We start from the raw sequence: 22,612 nt of genomic DNA on the forward strand, positions 1-22,612 counted from the left end.
CAAATAGTTTGGCTTTTTTTTTTTTTTTCAATTGAGATGAAGTCTTGCTTGGTTGCCCAGGCTGGAGTGCAGTGGCCCGATCTCTGCTCACTGCAACCTCTATCACCACCCAGATTCAAGCAATTCTTGTGTCTCAGCCTCCCAAGTAGCTGGGACTATAGTCGCGCACCATCACATCTGGCCGAGTTTTAAATATTTTTAGTAGAGATGGGGTTTCACCATGTTGGCCAGGCTGGTCTCGAACTCCTGACCTCAGGTGGTCTTCCCGCCTTGGCCTTCCAAAGTGCTGGGATTACAGGCATGAGCCCAGCCAGCTTCTTAAAGTAAAATAAAAATTTTAAAATTTTGGCATGCAGCGATAGAAAAGATTGTGATCATGTCTTTAGCAGGAATGTGGGTGGAGCTGGAAGCCATTATCCTTAGCAAACTAACAGAGGAACAGAAAACCAAATACTGCGTGTTCTCACTTAAGAAGTGGGAGCTAAGGCCAGGCGCAATGACTCACGCCTGTAATCCCAGCACTTTGGGAGGCCAAGGTGGGCAGATCACCAGAGGTCAGGAGTTCGAGATCAGCCTGGCCAACATGGTGAGACCCGTCTCTACTGAAAATACAAAAATTAGCTGGGCGTGGTGGTGCACACGTGTAGTCTCAGCTACTCGGGAAGCTGAGGCAGGAAAATTGCTTGAACCCGGGAGGTGGAGGTTGCAGTCAGCTGAGATCACGCCACTGCACTCCAGCCTGGGTGACAGAGTGAGGCTCCATCTCAAAGAAAACAGTGGGAGCTAAATGATAAGAACTTAAGAACACAAAGAAGGAAACACAAGACCCTGGGATCTCCTTGAGGGTGGAGGGTGGGAGGAGGGAGAGAAGCAGAAAAGATAACTGTTGGGTACTGGACTTAATTCGTGGGTGATGAAATAATTTGTACAACAAACCGCTGTGACATGAGGTTACCTATGTAACAAGCCTTCATATGTACCCTCCCAAACCTAAAATAAAAGTTAAAAAAAAATTGGCAAATTTGCTCGATGTGGTAGCTTATGCCTGTAATTCTAGCACTTTGGGAGGCTGAGGCAGGGAGTTCAAGACCAGCCTGGGCAACATAATGAGACCCCAAAAATTAAAAAGTTAGCTTGGCCTGGTGACGTGCACCTGTAGTCCCAGGTACTCAGGAGGCTGAGACAGGAGGATCACTTGAGCTCAGGAGGCTGACGCCACAAGGAGCTGTGATTGTGCCACTGCACTCCAGATGACAGTGAGACCTGCTCTTAAAAAAAAAAAAAAAAAGTTTTGGCAAATTTAACAGCAAAAAGTGAATAAAGTAGAAAAAATTCCAAAATTATAGAGAATATGTAAAACTAAAAGCTTATTGTTTTAAAGAATTAATAAAATAGATAATCTGGAAAGATTGATCAATAATACATGTATAGCAGCTACTAAAATAAAAATACTGAGAATATTTGTGTGCCATATGTGTTTGAAATGTTAGACAAAATGGGCAATGTTCTTTGAAGCCAAAAGTGGTGGGCAGTCTAAATAGACCCATAACTACAAAGAAAACGGACTCAGGAGTCAACAAATGCATCCACAGGGACCAGCTTCTTCCTGGGGCGTTTCTCCAGACTCTCAAGGAGTTGTCAGCTCCTGTGTTAGGTCCCGTGTCCTAGATAATAGGAAAAGATGGAGTGGCCCGAAAGGGGATTATTCCCTGACACCGAGTAGACTATGAGAGGAAATTCTAGGCTGGCTTTCCATGTTCGTATAGATTGAAAATCCTATGTAAAATATTAGCACAAATTGAACACATTTCTGTGGTCATCTCAGTAGGGGCAGGGAATCATTTGTGGGCAGTCACTGCCCCCTTCTCATGGTGGCTCTGGGCCTCGTAGGGACTTGATTGGACCTCATAGACTTTTGACCCCACCCGTGGCAGGTGCAGTTCCAGTGAAGGCCCAGAAGCAGCAGTGCCTTTGTGTCCTGACAGAGCGGGTTCTAGCCAGGGCTGCCCTGTACCCCTGCCCTGCACTTCAGTGCCCACTCCGTATGAGCATTCTCTTGAGAACTGGGAGGCACTTGGGAGTGAGTGCAGCGGAAAAGAGGCGAGGAAAATCCATACACTTTTCTATTTCTCTTGGGAGAAGATTGAAACAAGTGTTCTTAGATCCCCAGTCCGTATTAAAACTTGTGTTTTCTCCAGATTGTTCTGAAAACTTGTTGCCAGTCCAGTGAATACTTTTGTCTTCACAGATATTAACAAGGCAATGCAGAAATTCTCTTGGATTGTGTTACTCTCTGTCTCTCTCAGCCATTTGAGAGTAACACAGCAAAAGCTGGGAAAGCTAACGTTGGCACACAGATCCCCAGCCTGGTCCAGACTCGCTCAGCTACCCAGGAGCCCCTGCTTGGCCCAGCGTCCCCTCATAGTTTCCCTTCACCTGGAGTCGTTTCCAGCCTTTACCTCTCTTGACTCTTGATGTTTTAGAAGAGTAAGGTTGTGAGTAGTGGCCCTTGGTGTGTTTGTCTGGAGTTTCCTTGCGGTGTGTCCTCCCAGCGTGTCACCCCAGGGGCATAGTACTGGGACATCTCCGTGTTGGTGACTCCAGCTTCACCCCTTGGTGCAGGTGGCATGTGCTGGCCTTCCCCGCTTCTAAGCTTGCTGTTTTTGCTTTAGAATGCAGTAGTAATTTGTGGGGAGAGGCTCTGGACTGTGAATATCACGTTTCTCATCAGATTCTCACCTGCTGGTCTCTCCACCTGCGGATGGCTTCCAGCCTCAGTGCGTCTTCCCATCTTGTCCGCATTTGCCCAACTTGCTTGCTTCTTTATTCATGTGTTTGTTTATATCTGGATGGCATCATGGATCTTACTTTATTCAATAGGTCATAATTCATTACTTTCATTTTTATTTTGTTGCTTAAATTGTCCCAGATTTTAGCTGAGTAGTTTTGTAGGATAAGAATGTGTGGGGTATTAGGCCGGGCGCGGTGGCTCAAGCCTGTAATCCCAGCACTTTGGGAGGCTGAGACGGGCGGATCACGAGGTCAGGAGATCGAGACCATCCTGGCTAACACGGTGAAACCCCGTCTCTACTAAAAATACAAAAAACTAGCCGGGCGAGGTGGCGGGCGCCTGTAGTCCCAGCTCCTCGGGAGGCTGAGGCAGGAGAATGGCGTAAACCCGGGAGGCGGAGCTTGCAGTGAGCTGAGATCCGGCCACTGCACTCCAGCCTGGGCGACAGAGCAAGACTTCGTCTCAAAAAAAAAAAAAGAATGTGCGGGGTATGTGCCCTAAAAATACCAAGTTTTGTTTAACTTTACATTACCAAAAACAGTGTGGTTTTGGTTCCGGGACAGTCACATGGACCAGATGAATGAACCACATGTAGAACCGAGAAAAGGGATGCTTTGCAGGGAATCTGGTGCCTTTGAGGTGGCCTCACCGAGGGGAGCCACACTGGCTGGCCAAGAACATGGCGGCATTGACATCTCTATGGGAAAGTGCCATAAAACCCCACCCCACGTGAGCCAGAAACACCCCTTCCTCGGAGTAAAGATGTGAACCTGAGAAGTAAAATTTAAGAATTTTGAGAAGATAAAGGAAAATACTTTTATGATGTTCGTGAGATGGATTGCCGAAATTATAAAAAGCACAAATAGAAAAGATTGTGAAATGCAACCATATGAAAATGTAAAACTTTCCTGTGACAAAAGCACATCATAAACAAAATGAAATGATAAACTGTACCCATTGAAAATATTTGCAGCACATGTGGCCTGATGAAGGACTGTTACCCAGTCCTTTCGTAATCACAATCCATAAAGGATTCCAGAATTGGTAAGAAAAAGATGCACAGCCCAAGGCCGATACGGACAGGGCCCACAGGAGAGGACCCTTCATGGCCAGTAACCGTGAAAAGGTAAAACACACCAGTCGTCAGAGGCATGCTCTTTGAGAAGGAAGTGCTCACACCCCTCCGTTCCGAGGTGCAGGTGGGAAGGGACAAGCCGTGGAGTGCCGTTGGTGGGACTGGAGCTCGGCACAACCACGCAGAAGGGCGTTGCGAGGTGACGCAGGAAGGCGTGCCTAGCTTGTGGCCCAGTGAGTCCCCTCTCGAAATATGCCTGGGCAACACCCGTCTTTACACGCATAGACAGCACATGCAAACTTTGTGATGGGAGCATTTGTCGTAATGGTGAGAAATCGTGGAGGACCACATAGCGGTCAAGATGAGTGACGGAAGTCTCCCTATATCAACATAGATCTGTTTGCAAACATCATACTGAGTTTTGGTGGAAAAACTGGCTGCTAAAATAAGGCATAGCCTGGTACCATTAATGTAAGTTTCTCAAGGCTGAGACAAACACTGTGTGTTACATGTGGATGCAGACAGTGTAGAATACTCAGGAGTGGGAAGGTTCGCGGCAGTGTTGGGAGAATGGTTCCCTTTGGAGATGGAGATGATTTCGGCTGTTTTAGTTCTAAAAGAAAAGATCTGAAGCCCATAAGACGTTAACATTTGATGGTCAGAACTGTAGCAAAGGAAACATCCTTAGCGGTGTAAGTGTGCGCAGTTCCTCAGCTCTAAAGGTTTCTTTTGAGAATGAATCTGCTTAGGTGACTGAGGAGGACAGAATTCATGAATGACTCTGGATGCTGTGGGTCCAGTTTGTACGCACTTCTAAAGCCTTGAAAATGGTTTTTTCCATAGAAATAAAATTTATGTGAAAAGTTATTTCTGAAATTATTTTTTTTCACTGTGTATATATTTACAAGCAAAATAAAGTCAAGTCACTTCCCAGGGAGTCCTGAGCTGCACCCTGCTCTCTGCAGGGCTCTTTATCTGAGGGCCCCCGGAGTCCACACCAGGGTGCCTGGACTGGGGAGGGGCGTTCTCTTTGGTCCTGTGACTTGTTGCCCGTACTGGCGCTTCCTCCATGGAGGGTCTGCAAAGTCGTGTGCAGTGGAAAGTTGCCCTGCAGATGCTTATACCCACCAGTCTCCACCTCTTCATGGAAGGAGACTTGGGCTATGCATTGTCCTTGATCTTTGTGATTAGTCACATTCCTGTGTTATCACTGAGTGGGCGTGGATGAGCCTGATGCTTTACCTTTTATTCATTTCCCTTCCCCCGGCCCTTTACAAACACGGAAACAGAGGGTTTTGATGGGTGGAAGAAACTTGGCTCCACATTTACTGGCTACATACAGCAGGGCTCTGCTGTCAACCGAAAGGTGATTGTTGCTGTTTGTTTTGGAAGCCCACTCTTGAGATCTGAGCGATTTCTATTATGCTTTCTGGATGTTCACCATCAAATTCAGACTTGAGAGGTTCTTGGACTTGTCTTGAGTGTTTTCTTTTTATACTTAGTGTTACTTGTTATACATCCTATACTCCCTACGTTTCTCAATGTCATTATCTTCATTACTACCTTTATATAAAATGGTTTTCAGTTCAGAATGCTTCTCTGTCTCTCTCTCTCTTTTGAAGCAGAATACCTTTATAATAAATTGTGATTTTCTTTTTGTCTATTAGATATATGCTTAAAGGAGGTCACGTCGATGGCCGACAGTCTGTATAATATTCGGCTTCTGAGAGAATTCGCCAATGAGTATCTTAATAAATGTTTTTATCTCACCTTGGAAGATATGCTGTATGCGCCCTTAGTGTTGAAGGTAATAACGAATTATTCGGCATGCAGTTTTCAAACCATGTGTGGATAAACTACTCACCATACTTTGGTGTTTTGTTTTTGTCTTGTAGCCGAATGTTATGGTTTTCATTGCGGAGCTCTTTTGGTGGTTTGAGAATGTCAAGCCAGATTTTGTTCAGCCCAGGGATGTTCAGGAGCTGAAAGACGGTGAGTGACAGACATTCCTCAGGCTGGCAGCGGTTTCCTTGAGAGCACAGACAGAGTATCAGAAAGTGCTCTCCAGCGGGTCCTTGTTTCTCGCACAGCCGAGTTCTTGGAAGAGCTCTGTACAGCTTCACAGCCCTGGGCCTTGCCTTGCCCTGTGGAGTCAGAATCCCAGGGATGGGCGTGAGAGTTTGGGGAAAGACTTTCTAAGTGATTTTGATGAACTATTCAGTTACGAATCACAGCTCTAAAAATTGCACAACTCTTAAAAGTTCCAGGATGGCTGTTCTCACCACCAGAATGAACAAACTGGAAAAAAAGCTGTTTATTACAGATTAAAATAATCTGCCAGGCACGACAATCTAGAAAGTTTTAAGGAGATAATATAGAAGAATATCTTCATAACCTTGGATTAAGAAATTATTTCTTACAAAGAATATGAAAGTATTAGGCACAAAGGAAAAGATTGCAAATTCAGCCACATTAAAGTTTGGACCTTCTTTTCCTTGAAAGATGATAGAGATAATTAAAAAAAAAAACCCAACTATTAATAACCATAGAGGGGGAAAAGGTACTTGCAGTGCATGTAGTGAAGAGCTAGGATCCAGAATATATAAAGAGCTCATTCATAGCAGTAAGAAAAAAGAAGAACCAACAGAAAAAAAAGGCAAAAGAACAAATACTTGATGAGAGTGGGACCCCATGTGCCTAACTGATTTATGAAACGCTGCTTAAAGATGACACCCAGACGGCCTGCAGCTTATAATGCTTAAGATTTTTCAGCTTCACAGTGGTGCAAAAGTGATGCATGTTCGGTGGAAACCGTGCTTCCCGTGCCCTACGACCATGTTGTTTTTCACTGTCAGTACAGCATTCAGTAAATTACACGAGATATTCAGCACTTTATTCTAAAACAGGCTGTGTGTTAGATTTCTCCCGGCTGTAGGCTGATGTCAGTGTTCTGAGCACACTGAAGGCGCCTGGGCTAAGCTGTGATGTTTGCTCGGTTAAGTGTATTCGGTGTGTTTTCTACTCACTGATATTTTCATTTTACGATGGGTTTATTGGGTCATTACCACACTGTAAGCTGAGGAGCATCTGTGTGTGTGTGTATCCTCCCGATCTATTTGTGGCAGAATGGTAGAACGGGACCAGGTATGGGAGAGTGTCTGAGAGTGCACCTTTCACCACTGCTGGCGAGAGTGTTACTCGGAGCAGCCTCTGAAGCTGTTGGGTGTGTTACCCAGTCCTGTGGGTTGTCTGCCCTCTGGTTCAGCAAGCCCGTTCCTGTGGTGTATCCCCAGGGAAACTTGGTACTTGTGCATCAGGACACAGGGAAAGGATGCTCAGAGCAGCTCTGCTCATAATAGCTAGAAAGAAGCTCCCAAATGTGCCTCTGCAGTCAGAGGGGTGCATTGTTCTATGTCCATGCCACAAGATGCTGTACAGCACTGGGCATGTGTGAGCCACAGCCACGAGCAGCTGCAAGGAAGATGCTCCTGATAATGAAGGCACAGAATCACATGGACAGACTGGAGAGCAGGCAGAACTCCACTGTGTTTTCCAGGGGGTGTATATGTGCGTGTGTGTGTGTAGGGGGTAGAAAGCAGTGGTTCACTGGGCATGTTGGGTGCTCTTGGCAGACTGGTGACTTTCTCTCTTCTGGACCCAAGTGTGGTTACCTGGATTTTGCTTTATAATTATTTGTTAAGCTCTATGTATGTTTTATGCAGTTTCTCTCTCTCTCTCTGTGTGTGTGTGCGCGCATGCTATTTTACAATAAGAAAGAGTAATGGTAAAAAGCTTAGAACTGGGTTACCTTGCTGTTAGAATGTTCTTAAGTCACCTCGTTTCCTCATGGGTGGCCTTGAACTAATTTTTCATCCCTGGACTTACTTTCCTTCCCAACTCTTCTTCTGCCGTAACTATTCCATCTTAGAGCAAGAAACACTGTAGTGCTGTTAAACTTGCTTCCTTCATTTTAGTTGAGGTTAGCCCTAAGTCAAGGCTATTGCTAACTCCTGTTTTCAGATTAGTTTCTGTTCTTCTTGCATTTAAGGTAGGATAGGCTTTCCTCGTTGGATGCCTTCATGACTGCCGTACCCTCTCCACTGCTCCATCCTCTCTGGCTTCCCTTCACTCCTCCCCTCCTCCGCCTCCCCTCCCTTCCCCTTCCCCCTCTTCCCCTCCCCTCACCTGTTCTGGGATACTTGTGTGGAACCTGCAGGTTGGTTGCATAGGTATACACATGCCATGGTGGTTTGCTGCACCCATCAACCCATCATCTACATGAGGTATTTTTCCTAATGCTCTCCCGTCTCCTAGCCCCCGCCACCCCCTGACAGGCCCCGGTGTGTGATGTTCCCCTCCCTGTGTCCATGTGTTCTCGTTGTTCAACTCCCACTTATGAGGAGAACATGCGGTGTTTGGTTTTCTGTTCCTGTGTTAGTTTGCTGAGAATGATGGTTTCCAGCTTCATCCATGTCCCTGCAAAGGACATGAACTCATCCTTTTTTTTAATGGCTGCATAGTATTCCATGGTGTGTATGTGCCACATTTTCTTTATCCAGATGGGAATTTAGGTTGGTTCCAAGTCTTTGCCATTATGAATAGTGCCGCAGTAAACATAACGTGTGCATGGGTCTTTATAGTAGGATGATTTATAATCCTTTGGGTATATACCCAGTAATGGGATTGCTGGGTCAGATGGTATTTCAGTTTCTAGATCCTTGAGGAATCGCCACAGTGTCTTCCACAATGGTTGAACTAATTTACACTCCCACCAACAGTGTAAAAGTGTTCCTATTTCTCCACAGCCTCACCAGCATCTGTTGTTTCCTGACTTTTTAATATCGCCATTCTAACTGGCATGAGATGGTATCTCATTGTGGTTTTGATTTTCATTTCTCTAATGACCAGTGATGATGAACTTTTTTTCCTATGTTCGTTGGCCGCATAAACATCTTCTTTTGAGAAGTATCTATTCAAATCCTTTGCCCACTTTTTGATGGGGTTGTTTGTTTGTTTGTTTTTGTAGATTTGTTTTAAGTTCCTCATAGATTCTGGATATTAGCCTATTGTCAGATGGATAGATTGCAAAAATTTTCTCCCATTCTGTAGGTTGCCTGTTCACTCTGATGATAGTTTCTTTTGCTGTGCAGAAGCTCTCTAGTTTAATTAGATTCATTTGTCAATTCTGGCTTTTGTTGCCATTGTTTTTGATGTTTTAGTCTTGAAGTCTTTGCCCATGCCTGTGTCCTGAACGGTATTGCCTAGGTTTTCTTCTAGGTTTTTTATGGTTTTAGGTCTTATGTTTAATTAAGTCTTTAATCCATCTTGACTTAATTTTTGTATAAGCTGTAAGGAAGGGATCCAGTTTTAGCTTTCTACATATGGCTAGCCAGTTTTCCCAGCACCATTTATTAAATAGGGAATCCTTTCCCCATTGCTTGTTTTTGTCAGATTTGTCAAAGATCAGATGGTTGTAGATGTATGGCATTATTTCTGAGGCCCTCTGTTCTGTTACATTGGTCTATATATCTGTTTTGGTACCAGTACCATGCTGTTTTGGTTACTGTAGCCTTGTAGTATAGTTTGAAGTCAGGTGGCATGATGCCTCCAGCTTTGTTCTTTTTCTTTAGGATTGTCTTGGCTATGAGGGCTCTCTTTTGGTTTCATATGACATTTAAAGTAGTTTTTTCTAATTCTGTGAAGAAAGTCGATGGTAGCTTGATGGGGATAGCATTGAATCTGTAAATTACTTTGGGCAGTATAGCCATTTTCACGATACTGTTTCTTCCTATCCATGAGCATGGAGTGTTTTTCCATTTGTTTGTCTCCTCTCTTATTTCTTTGAGCAGTGGTTTGTAGTTCTCCTTGATAGGTCCTTCACATCCCTTGTAAGTTGTATTCCTTGGTATTTTATTTCCTCTGTAGCAGTTGCGAATGGGAGTTCACTCATGATTTGGCTCTCTGTTAATCTGTTATTGGTGTATAGGAATGCTTGTGATTTTTGCACATTGTTTTTTGTATCCTGAGACTTGCTAAAGTTGCTTATCAGCTTAAGGAGATTTTGGGTTGAGACAATGGGGTTTTCTAAATATACGATCATGTCATCTGCAAACAGAGACAATTTGACTTCCTCTCTTCCTATCTGAATACCCTTTATTTCTTTCTCTTGCCTGATTGCCCTGGCCAGAACTTCCAAGACTATGTTGAATAGGAGTGATGAGAGAGGGCATTCTTTGTCTGGTACCAGTTTTACTTCCAGCTTTTGCCCATTCAGTATGATGTTGGCTCTGGGTTTGTCATAAATAGTTCTTACTATTTTGAGATACATTCCATCAGTACCTAGTTTATTGAGAGTTTTTAGCATGAAGGGGTGTTGAATTTTATTGAAGATCTTTTCTGCATCTATCCAGATAATCATGTGGTTTTTGTCATTGGCTCTGTTTATGTGATGGATTACATTTATTGATTTGTGTATGTTGAACCAGCCCTGCATCTCAGGGATGAAGCCAACTTGATCGTGGTGGATAAGATTTCTGATGTGCTGCTGGATTCGGTTTGCCAGTATTTTATTGAGGATTTTTGCATCGATGTTCATCAGGGATATTGGCCTGAAATTTTCTTTTTCGTTGTTGTGTCTCTGCCGGGGTTTGGCATCAGGATGATGCTGGCCTCATAAAATGAGTTAGGAAGCATTTCCTCTTTTTCTATTGTTTGGAATAGTTTCAGAAGGAATGGTACCAGCTCCTCTTTGTACCTCTGGTAGAATTCGGCTGTGAATCCGTCTGTTCCTGGGCTTTTTTCGGTTGGTAGGCTATTACTGCCTTAATTTCAGAACTTGTTGGTCTATTCAGGGATTTGACTTTTTCTGGTTTAGTCTTGGGAGGGTATATGTGTCCAGGAATTTATCCATTTTTTTTCTAGATTTTCTAGTTTATTTGCACTGAGGTGTTTGTAGTATTCTCTGATGGTAGTTTGTATTTCTGTGGGATCAATGTTGATATCTCCTTTATCATTTTTTTTGTGTCTATTTGAGTCTTCTCTCTTTTCTTCTTTATTAGTGTGGCTAGCAGTCTAGCTTGTTAATTCAAAAAACCAGCTTCTGGATTCATTGCTTTTTTTGAAGGGTTTTTCATGTCTCTATCTCCTTCAGTTCTGCTCCGATCCTAGTTATTTCTTGTCTTCTGCTAGCTTTTGAATTTCTTTGCTCTCACTTCTCTGGTTCTTTCGATTGTGATGTTTGGGTGTCGATTTCAGATCTTTCCAGCTTTCTGATATGGGCATTTAGTGCTATAAATTTCCCTCTAAACACTGCTTTAGCTGTGTCCCAGAGATTCTGGTACGTTATCTCTTTGTTCTCCTTTGTTTCAAAGAACTTCTTTATTTCTGCCTTAATTTAGCTATTTACTCAGTAGTCATTCAGGAGCAGGTTGTTCGATTTCCATGTAGTTGAGCGGTTTTGAGTGAGTTTCTTCATCCTGAGTTCTAATTTGATTGCACTGTGGTCTGAGAGACTGTTTGTTATGATTTTCATTCTTTGGCATTTGCTGAGGAGTGTTTTACTTCCAATTACGTGGTCAATTTTGGAATAAGTGCTATGTGGTGCTGAGAAGAATGTATATTCTGTTGATTTGGGGTGGAGAGTTCTGTAGATGTCTATTAGATCTGCTTGATCCAGAACTGAGTTCAAGTCCTGAATATTGTTGTTAATTTTCTGTCTCATTGATTTGTCTAGTATTGACAGTGGGGTGTTAAAGTCTCCTACTATTATTGTGTGGCAGTCTGAGTCTCTTTCTAGGTCTCTAAGAACTTGCTTTATGAATCTGGGTGCTCCTGTATTGGGTGCATATATATTTAGGATAGTTAGCTCTTCTTGTTGCATTGATCCCTTTACCATTATGTAATAATGCCCTTCTTCGTCTTTTTTGATCTTAGTTGGTTTAAAGTCTGTTTTATCAGAGACTAGGATTGCACCTCTTGCTTTTTTTTGCTTTCCATTTGCTTGGTAAATATTGCCTTCATCCCTTTTTTTTGAGTTTTTGTGTGTCTTTATACATGAGATGGGTCTCCTGAATACAGCATACTGATGGGTCTTGTCTCTTTACCCAATTTGCAGTCTGTCTTTTTATTTATTTATTTTTTTGAGATGGAGTTTTGCTCTTGTTGCCCAGGCTGGAGTGCAATGGCGTGGTCTTGGCTCACTGCAGCCTCCGCGTCCTGGGTTCAAGTGATTCTCCTGCCTCAGCCTCCCGAGTAGCTGGGATTATAGGCATGTGCCACCATGCCTGGCTTATTTTGTATTTTTAGTAGAGATGGGATTTCTCCATGTTGGTCAGGCTGGTCTTGAACTCCCGACCCCAGGTGATTCACCTGCCACAGCCTCCCAAGGTGCTGGGATTACAGGTGTGAGCCACCGCGCCCAGCCCAGTCTGTGTCTTTTAATTGGGGCATTTAGCCCATTTACATTTAAGGTTAACATTGTTATGCGTGAATTCGATCCTGTCATTATGATGCTAGCTGGTTATTTTGCCCGTTAGTTGATGCAGTTTCTTCATAGATAGTGTCGATGGTCTTTACAATTTGGGATGTTTTTGCAGTGGCTGGTACCGGTTTTTCCTTTCCATGTTTAATGCTTCCTTTAGGAGTTCTTGTAAGGCCTGGAGGTGACAAAATCTCTCAGCATTTGCTTGTCTGTAAAGGATTTTATTTCTCCTTCGCTTATGAAGCTTAGTTTGGCTGGATATGAAATTGAGTTGAAAATTATGTTCTTTAAGTATGTTGAATATTGGCCCTCACTCTCTTGTGTCTTTTAGGGTATCTGCAGAGAGATCTGCTGTTAGTCTGATGGGCTTCCCTTTGTGGGTAACCCGACCTTTCTCTCTGGCTGCCCTTAACGTTCTTTCCTTCATTTCAACCTTGGTGAATCTGATGATTATGTGTCTTGGGGTTGCTCTTCTCGAGGAGTATCTTTGTGGTGGTCTCTGTATTTCCTGAATTTGAATGTTGGCTTGTCTTGCTAGGTTGGGGGAAGTTCTCCTGGATAATATCCTGAAGTTTGTTTTCCAACTTGGTTCCATTCTCCCCGTCACTTTCAGGTACATCAGTCAAATGTAGGTTTGGTCTTTTCACATAGTCCCGTATTTCTTGGGGGCTTTGTTTGTTCCTTTTCATTCTTTTTTCTCTAATCTTGTCTTCATGCCTTATTTCATTAAGTTGATCTTCAATCTATCCTTTCTTCCACTTGATCGATTTGGCTATTGATAATTGTGTTTGCTACATGAAGTTCTCGTGCTGTGTTTTTCAGTTCCATCAGGTCATTTATGTTCTTCTCTAAACTGGTTATTCTAGTTAGCAATCCCTCTAACCTTATTTCAAGGTTCTTAGCTTCCTTGCATTGGGTTAGAACATGCTTCTTTAGCTCAGAGGAGTTTGTTATAACCCACCTTCTGAAGCCTACTTCTGTCAATTTGTCAAACACATTCTTTGTCCAGCTTTGTTCCCTTGCTGGCAAGGAGTTGTGATCCTTTGGAGGAGAAGAGGCGTTCTGGTGTTTGGAATTTTCAACCTTTTTGCGCTGGTTATTTCTCATCTTCGTGGATTTATCTGTCTTTAGTTTTTGATGGTGACCTTCGGATGGGTTCTGTGTGGACGTCTTTTTTGTTGATGTTGATGCTATTCCTTTCCGTTTGTTAGTTTTCCTTCTAAAAGTCAGGTCCCTTTGCTGCAGGTCTGCTGCAGTTTGCTGGAGGTCCACTCCAGACCCTGTTTGCCTGGGTATCACCAGCAGAGGCTGCAGAACAGCAAAGATTGCTGCCTCTTCCTCCCTCTGGAAGCTTCGTCCCGGAAGGGTGCCCTCCAGGTGTCAGCCGGAGCTCTCCTGTGTGAGGTGTCTGTTGACCCCCGATGGGAGGTGTCTCCTAGTCAAGAGGCACGGGGGTCAGGGGCCTACTTGAGGCAGTCTGTCCCTTAGGAGAGCCCGAGTGCTCTGCTGGGAGATCTACTGCTCTCTTCAGAGCCAGCAGGCAGTGATGTTTAAGTCTGCTGAGGCTGCACCCATAGCCGCCTCTTCCCCTAGGTGCTCTGTCCCAGGGAGATGGGAGTTTTATGTATAAGCCCCTGACTGGTGGGGCTGCTACCTTTCTTTCAGAGATGCCCTGCTCAGAGAGGAGGAATCTAGAGAGGCAGTCTGGCTATAGCGGCTTTGCAGAGATGTGGAGGTCTCCACCCAGTTAGAACTTCCTGGAGGCTTTGTTTACACTGTGAGGGAAAAACCGCCTACTCAGTCCTCAGTAGTGGTGGACGTCCCTCCTCCCACTAAGCTCGAGCACCCCGGGTAGACTTCAGACTGCTGTACTGGCAGTGAGAATTTCAAGCCAGTGGATCTTAGCTTGCTGGGCTCTGGGGGTTGGATCCACTGAGCTAGACCACTTGGCTGCCTGGCTTCAGCACCCTTTCCAGGGGAGTGAACAGTTCTGCCTCGCTGACTTTCCAGGTGCCACTGGGGTGTGAAAAAAAACTCCTGCAGCTAGCTCGGTGTCTGCCCAAATGGCCGCCCAGTTTTGTGCTGGAAACCCAGGGCCCTGGTGGTGTAGGCACCTGAGGGAATCTCCTGGTCTGCGGGTTGCGAAGACTGTGGGAAAAGCATAGTATTTGGACCAGAATGCACCATTCCTCATGGCTTCCCTTGGCTGGAGGAGGGAGTTCCCCGACCCATTGTGCTTCCTGGGTGAAGTGATTCCCCACCCTGGTTTGGCTTTGCCCTTGGTGGGCTGCACCTACTGTCTAATCAGCCGCAGTGAAATGAGCCGGGCACCTCAGCTGGAAATGGAGAAATCACTCATCTTCTGTGTTGGTCTCGCTGGGAGCTGCAGATGGAGCTGTTTGATCTTGCCAGCCACCTTCCTCCTGCCTTTCTTCACCCTTTTCATGGTACTGTCCAGCTTAAGAAGGAAGTCTTGTTTTTCCTGCTGCTTACAGAGCAGTTTCACCCGTTCTGGCTGGTGGGAAAGGCCTCTTCCCATCGGACCCCATCGTGAGTCGTGGCTGGAGCCCCGTTCTTCCTGCGGGGCTCCTCTTCTTGCCTGCTGGTCCTTAGGAATGAGGAGTCAGGAATGCTAGGAAGCAGCTGTAGATTCAGTTCACTCTGGGATGAGACATAGCCCAGGAGGGGGCCTAGTAGTCCTGGGCCCGCTCTGTACCTCCGAGGCTGGGGAGTGTCTCTGGTCTGATACGGTATTACGTGGGGCCCTGTGCAGTGGGTCCTGCTGCCAGCTGTTGGGTAGTGGTGCCTGCTGAAGCCCTATGGCCTGGAGAAGGCAACACTCAGATGCAGAATGCAGGTCTGCTCTTGGAAAAGTGAATTGCTGGCCCTTCCAGGCTGCAAGGGGTCTATTGTAGTTACCTTGCTGTCAAGTGATTGGCTAGTCTTCTCAAGGACGGTGCCATATTAGGAGTCAGCACTGGTCTTGGCAGGTGGTAGTCTGTGCTCTTAGTCTCCATACCTGCCTACCTCTAGCTGCTTCATGTGTGCGCCTGTTGTCCTGGCCTGAGAGTGGCTGATGGCAGAGTTTGTCTGCATTCCCACTTGACCCACTGTTAACCGTGCCCAGGCTTTCCCCTTTGCCATCTGTGGTCGTCAGGGGCCTTTTTGTGGCTGTAGAGAGGAGTTTGGTGGGCTGCTGGTGCCCTGGTGGCGGCTCGTGCAGGCTCGGTCCCAAAACACAAACCCGTCTTACAGGTGCACTCGGCCTTATGCCCTGGAGTGAGTGGCAGAACCCAGCTTGTGACGGGCAGTTCTGAACGCACTGTCAGCAGTCGTGCAGTGCCCTGTGCACATCAGGGGCTGTTGTTAATGTCATGTGATTCTCTGTGGCTCTAGAGTCCCAGAATCTTGCGTCGTGCTCTCCCACCTGACTTGCCAGAGACTTCTGTGGCGTGTTCTCCCTTCACTGATACCTGTAAGGCCGTGGGGTGTGATGTCCCCTCCCTTTCCCAGTGCATACTCATCTGTGAACGTAGCTGGTGGTCCCTCTGGGAATGACTGGGGCATTGCCATGCATGCTCACCTTAGTGTTGCTGGTCCCAGAGACGGCATTGTTGGGAGGAAATACGGACACAAACAGTTTCACAGCTATTCATATGCATGTGGCGGGCACAGAAGCAGTGACTTGCTGAATAACTAGAAATAGGGACTCATACACCCTGCGTCAACAGGGAGAGGCAGGGAGAGAAGAAGCTTGTATGGGAAGGACAAATCAGTTTCCTCAGGAAAGGCAGATAGGTTCATAGGGTAGCAGAACCGAAGGGAGCCGAACCGAGTAGAAAGTGTGTGGCGATGTGTGTCTGCAGAACGGATAGAAAGTGTGTGATGACGTGTGTCTTGAGAATGGGGTAGAAAGTGCATGACAATTTGTGTCTGTAGAACAGGGTAGAAAGTGCGTGGTGATGTGTGTCTGCAGAACAGATACAAAGCGTGTGGTGACAGGTCTCTGCAGAATGGGTAGAAAGTGCGTGGTGACGTGTGTCTGTAGAACGGGAGAAGCGTGGCGACGTGTGGCTACAGAATGGTAGAAAGTGTGTGATAACGTGTGTAGAACGGGCAGAAAGTGCTTGATGTGTGTCTGTAGAATGTGTGTCTGTAGAATGGGTAGAAAGTACGTATTGATGTGTGTCTGTAGAACGGGTAGAAAGTGTGTGGTGACATGTCTGTAGAACGGGGTAGAAAGTGCGTGATGACGTGTGTCTGTAGAATGTGTGTCTGTAGAATGGGTAGAAAGTGCATGATGACGTGTGTCTGTAGAACCAGTAGAAAGTGTGTGGTGATGTGTGTCTTAGAACAGGGTAGAAGGTATGTGGCAATGTGTGGCTGCAGAATGGGTCGAAAGTGCGTGGTGACGTGTGTCTGTAGAACGTTAGAAAGTGCGTGGTGACGTGTGTCTGTAGAGTGGGGTAGAAAGTGTGGTGATGTGTATCTGTAGAACAGGGTTTAGAAGGTAGATGATGTGTGGCTGCGGAATGTGTAGAAAGTGCGTGGTGACATGTGTCTGTAGAACAGGGTAAAAAGTGCGTGGTGACATATCTGTAGAAAGGGGTAGAAAGTGCATGGTGACGTGTCTGTAGAACGGGGTAGAAAGTGCGTGGTGACGTGTGTCGGTAGAACAGGGTAGAAGGTACGTGGCAATGTGTGGCTGCAGAATGGGTAAAGGTACGTGGTGACGTGTTTCTGTAGAACAGGGTAGAAGGTGCGTGACGATGTGTGGCTGCGGAATGGGTAAAGGGACATGGTGACGTGTGTCTGTAGAACAGGGTAGAAGGTGCGTGACGATGTGTGGCTGCGGAATGGGTAAAGGGACGTGGTGACGTGTCTCTGTAGAACAGGGTAGAAGGTGCGTGGCGATGTGTGGCTGAGGAATGGGTAAAGGGACGTGGTGACGTGTGTCTGTAGAACAGGGTAGAAGGTGCGTGGCGATGTGTGGCTGCCGAATGGGTAAAGGGACCTGGTGACATGTGTCTGTAGAACAGGGTAGAAGGTGCGTGGCGATGTGTGGCTGCGGAATGGGTAAAGGGACGTGGTGACATGTGTCTGTAGAACAGGGTAGAAGGTGCGTGGCGATGTGTGGCTGCGGAATGGGTAAAGGTACGTGGTGACGTGTGTCTGTAGAACAGGGTAGAAGGTGCGTGGCGCTGTGTGGCTGCGGAATGGGTAAAGGGACGTGGTGACGTGTGTCTGTAGAACAGGGTAGAAGGTGCGTGGCGATGTGTGGCTACGGAATGGGTGAAGGGACGTGGTGACGTGTGTCTGTAGAACAGGGTAGAAGGTACGTGGCGATGTGTGGCTGCGGAATGGGTAAAGGGACGTGGTGATGTGTGTCTGTAGAACAGGGTAGAAGGTATGTGGCGATGTGTGGCTGCGGAATGGATAAAGGGACGTGGTGACGTGTGTCTGTAGAACAGGGTAGAAGGTACGTGGCGATGTGTGGCTGCGGAATGGATAAAGGGACGTGGTGACGTGTGTCTGTAGAACAGGGTAGAAGGGGTGTGGTGATGTGTGGCTGCGGAATGGGTAAAGGGACGTGGTGACGTGTGTCTGTAGAACAGGGTAGAAGGTGCGTGGCGATGTGGCTGCGGAATGGGTAAAGGGACGTGGTGACGTGTGTCTCTGTAGAACAGGAGAGGTACGTGGCAATGTGTGGCTGCGGAATGGGTGAAGGGACGTGGTGACGTGTGTCTGTAGAACAGGGTAGAAGGGGTGTGGTGATGTGTGGCTGTGGAATGGGTAAAGGGACGTGGTGACGTGTGTCTCTGTAGAACAGGAGAGGTACGTGGCAATGTGTGGCTGCGGAATGGGTGAAGGGACGTGGTGACGTGTGTCTGTAGAACAGGGTAGAAGGGGTGTGGTGATGTGTGGCTGTGGAATGGGTAAAGGGACGTGGTGACGTGTGTCTGTAGAACAGGGTAGAAGGTGCGTGACGATGTGTGGCTGTGGAATGGGTAAAGGGACGTGGTGACGTGTGTCTTTAGAACAGGGTAGAAGGTATGTGGCGATGTGTGGCTGCGGAATGGGTAAAGGGACGTGGTGACGTGTGTCTGTAGAACAGGGTAGAAGGTGCGTGGCGATGTGTGGCTGCGGAATGGGTGAAGGGACGTGGTGACGTGTGTCTGTAGAACAGGGTAGAAGGGGTGTGGTGATGTGTGGCTGCGGAATGGGTAAAGGTACGTGGTGATGTGTGTCTGTAGAACAGGGTAGAAGGTATGTGGCGATGTGTGGCTGCGGAATGGATAAAGGGACGTGGTGACGTGTGTCTGTAGAACAGGGTAGAAGGGGTGTGGTGATGTGTGGCTGCGGAATGGGTAAAGGGACGTGGTGACGTGTGTCTGTAGAACAGGGTAGAAGGTGCGTGGCGATGTGGCTGCGGAATGGGTAAAGGGACGTGGTGACGTGTGTCTCTGTAGAACAGGAGAGGTACGTGGCAATGTGTGGCTGCGGAATGGGTGAAGGGACGTGGTGACGTGTGTCTGTAGAACAGGGTAGAAGGGGTGTGGTGATGTGTGGCTGCGGAATGGATAAAGGGACGTGGTGACGTGTGTCTGTAGAACAGGGTAGAAGGTGCGTGGCGATGTGTGGCTGCGGAATGGGTAAAGGGACGTGGTGACGTGTGTCTCTGTAGAACAGGAGAAGGTACGTGGCGATGTGTGGCTGCGGAATGGGTGAAGGGACGTGGTGACGTGTGTCTGTAGAACAGGAGAAGGTACGTGGCGATGTGTGGCTGCGGAATGGGTGAAGGGACGTGGTGACGTGTGTCTGTAGAACAGGGAGAAGGTACGTGGACGATGTGTGGCTGCGGATGGGGTGAAGGCCGTGGTGATGTGGTGTCCTGTAGAACAGGAGAGGTACGTGGCGATGTGTGGCTGCGGAATGGGTGAAGGGACGTGGTGACGGGGTGTCTGTTAGAACAGGAGAGGTACGTGGGCGATGGTGGCTGCGGAATGGGTGAAGGGACGTGGTGACGTGTGTCTGTAGAACAGGAGAAGGTACGTGGCGATGTGTGGCTGCGGAATGGGTGAAGGGACGTGGTGACGTGTGTCTGTAGAACAGGAGAAGGTACGTGGCGATGTGTGGCTGCGGAATGGGTGAAGGGACGTGGTGACGTGTGTCTGTAGAACAGGAGAGGTACGTGGCGATGTGTGGCTGCGGAATGGGTGAAGGGACGTGGTGACGTGTGTCTCTGTAGAACAGGAGAGGTACGTGGCGATGTGTGGCTGCGGAATGGGTGAAGGGACGTGGTGACGTGTGTCTGTAGAACAGGAGAAGGTACGTGGCGATGTGTGGCTGCGGAATGGGTGAAGGGATGTGGTGACGTGTGTCTGCAGATGCACATGGGCTTCTCTGGTACTTTTGGGCAGGAAGTCTGCCCCAGAGGGGATTTTGGCACCTCTCTTTCCGAGGTTTCTGCCCCTGGTCAGATAAGAGAAGCTCTGAAAAAGCTGTTTTTTGAGTCTGTTGGATAGTAAATGTCAAAATAATTTTTTTATTTTTATTTTTTAGACAGGGTCTTGCTCTGTCACCCAGGCTGGAGAGAAGTGGCATGATCTCAGCTCCCTGCAACCTCCACCTCCTGGGTTCAAATGATTCTCCTGCCTCAGCCTCCTGAGTAGCTGGGATTACAGGTGCACACCACCACGCCTGGCTAATTTTTGCATTTTTTAGTAGAGACAGGGTTTCGCCATGTTGGCCAGGCTGGTCTAGAACTCCTGACCTCAGGTGATATGCCCACCCTGGCCTCCCAAAGTGCTGGGATTACAGGCGTGAGCCACCGCACCCGACTATCAAAATAATTTTTATGCCACTAGGATGTAATTCGGATCCGTCCAGCATGGCATATCGAATTCCAGTGGGGGTGCAGCGGCCCTTAGCATCCAGTCATCCTTGCTTGGTTTCTTCTCATGGGATAAGCTCACCAGTGCCCTTGTTGGCCCTGCATTTTGTGCCTAGTGAAACAGGGCCCTGTTCTCAATTCTGTGACTCTGCTGACAGGCCCCATGGCTGCCCCTCCAGCCTTGCCATTTACCATAGTCGCTGCAGCCACCTGGTTTCTGATACCTCTGTGAAGCCTCTCACTTTGGAACTCTGTCTCCCTCTTGCCACGGTGATTGCTTCCCTACCAATCCAATTGTTGCTTCAGACAGCCCCGGTGTACTGAAAGGGGCGACCACAGGGCTGCCTGGTGCTGCTGTGGGTACCTTTCTGACTGGCACGCTCCCCATGCTTCTGCTGTGTGTGTGTGTGTTGGGAGGGGGAGTCCTGGCCCCTCCTCTACTGTCCCATGGTAGTTACGGTACTTCTCCCTTACTTGATAAGGGCCTCCTGTTAATACGTGTGCATCATCACTCCGTTCCTGCCAAATCCTGTGCTCAGGGGTCCTCCCAAATGGACACATTCTTCCTCAACCCGCTCCCTTGACAGAGGCCCTGAGTCCAGCACTCGCAGCCTCCCCTGGCTGCTGAAACTGGCTGGCTACACCCCGCAACTCCACGGGGTGGGTGGGTGTGTGGCTCTTTTCTCCCAGGCAAGGGCTTTGTTGGATATCACCCTTGGTTATAGGCCTGGTGACCGGGAGGGAAGATGGGAGCAGGTCCTATTGAAGATTAAAAGTGTATATATTTAAGGTGTACAGCATAATGTTTTGATACACGTATACATAGTGAACTGATTACCACGGTCAAGCTGGTTAACGTCCATCTCTTCACATAGTTACCTTTGTATCTGGTGAGAACACTTACAATCTCTCAGCAGACTTCAAGTATACAACACAGTATTGCTAACTATATTCCCATCCTGCCTTACTCACCTTAAAATGGAAACTTGGTACCCTTTGACCATCATCTTCTTATTCCCCTCACCCTCCAGCCCCTGGCAAACACTTCTCTGTTTCAGTTCTACTTTTTAGATTCCACATATACTTGTGATCAAGCAGTATTTTTCTTTCTGTGTCTGGCTTATTTACTGTACATAATATCTTCCAGGTCCATTTGTGTTGTCACAAATGACAAGACTTCCTTCTCTTGAGGTTGAGTAATATTCCATTGTATGTCTCTGTATAGCACAATTTCTTTATTCATCTGTTGACAAACGGATTGATTATGTATCTGGGCAATCATGAATCGTGCTGCAGTAAACATGGGAGTGCGGATAACTCTTAACGACATTGATTTCATTTCCTTTGGATATATACCCAGAAGAGGGATTGCTGGATCATGTGGTAATTCTATTTTCAGTTTTTTTGAGTAACCTCCATATGTTTTTCAGAATGGCTATGCCAATTTGTGTTCCCACCAACAGTACACAAAGGTTCACCTTTTCTCCACATTCTCCTCAATACTCATCTCTTGTCTTTTTGATAATAGCCATCCTGACAGGTGTGAGTGATGCCTTATTGTGGTTTTGATTTGCATTCCCTGATGATTGGTCGTGTTGAGCAGCTCTTCACATACCTATCGGTCACCTGTATGTCTTCTTTGGAAAAAATGCCTATTTAAGACCTTAGCCTGTTTTTTATTTGGGTTATTTGTATTTTTGCTGTTGAGTTGAGTTATTTATGTATTTTGGATGCTAACCTCTGATCAGCCATACTGTTTGTAAATAGTTTCTCAGTCTGTGGGCTGCTAGTTTGTTTTGTTTGTTTCTTTTGCTTTGCAGAACCTTTTTCATTTGGTGTCGTTCCTGTGGTTTATTTTTGTTTTCATTAGTTGTACTTCTGGTGTGATAATCAAATAACTGCCAAGGCTGATGTCAAGGAGCTTGTTTCTCTAGAGTTTTACAGTTTCAGGTCTTAATTAAACTAATCACTCTTAGTTTAAGTCTTCAGTCCATTTTGAGTTGATTTTTGTATACGGTGTGAAGTAAGGGTCCAGTTCGTTCTTCTACATCTGGTTATCCAGTTTTCCCAGTAACATTATTGAAGCCACTATCCTTTCCCCATGGTGTATTTTTGGCACCTTTGTCAAAGATTAGTGAACCATATATCTCAGTTCTGTTTCTTTGGCTTGCGTCTGTGTCTGTGCCAGTACGATACCGTTTTACTGCAGCTTCGTGCATGATTTGAAGTCAGGAAGTGTGATGCTTTACCTCTGTTGTTCTTTCTCAAGATCACTGTGGCTATTTTGGGTCTTTTGTGGTTCCATACAGATTTTAGGTTTGTTTTTCTGTTTTGGTGGAAAATGCCATTGGGATTTTGATAGGGATCGCAGTG

General features: G+C 46.6%; 1 protein-coding gene across 5 annotated transcripts in view; it reads left to right on the forward strand.

Annotated features, from left to right (window-relative positions):
- CAMSAP1 (calmodulin regulated spectrin associated protein 1) overlaps positions 1–22,612 on the forward strand; it is a 118,211-nt gene that overhangs the window by 54,325 nt on the left and 41,274 nt on the right. For all 5 annotated transcript variants that reach the window (XR_004053956.1, XM_030919389.1, XM_030919390.1 and 2 more), the window contains 2 exons: positions 5,534–5,673; positions 5,762–5,858. Coding sequence is in view for 4 of the 5 variants with exons in the window: in XM_030919389.1 (XP_030775249.1) it covers positions 5,534–5,673; positions 5,762–5,858 (237 nt within the window). In the remaining variant the exon portion in view is untranslated. The remainder of the gene's footprint in view (positions 1–5,533; positions 5,674–5,761; positions 5,859–22,612) is intronic.

The sequence above is a fragment of the Rhinopithecus roxellana genome, chromosome 16 (genome assembly GCF_007565055.1).
Source record: "Rhinopithecus roxellana isolate Shanxi Qingling chromosome 16, ASM756505v1, whole genome shotgun sequence".
Lineage (NCBI taxonomy): Eukaryota > Metazoa > Chordata > Mammalia > Primates > Cercopithecidae > Rhinopithecus > Rhinopithecus roxellana.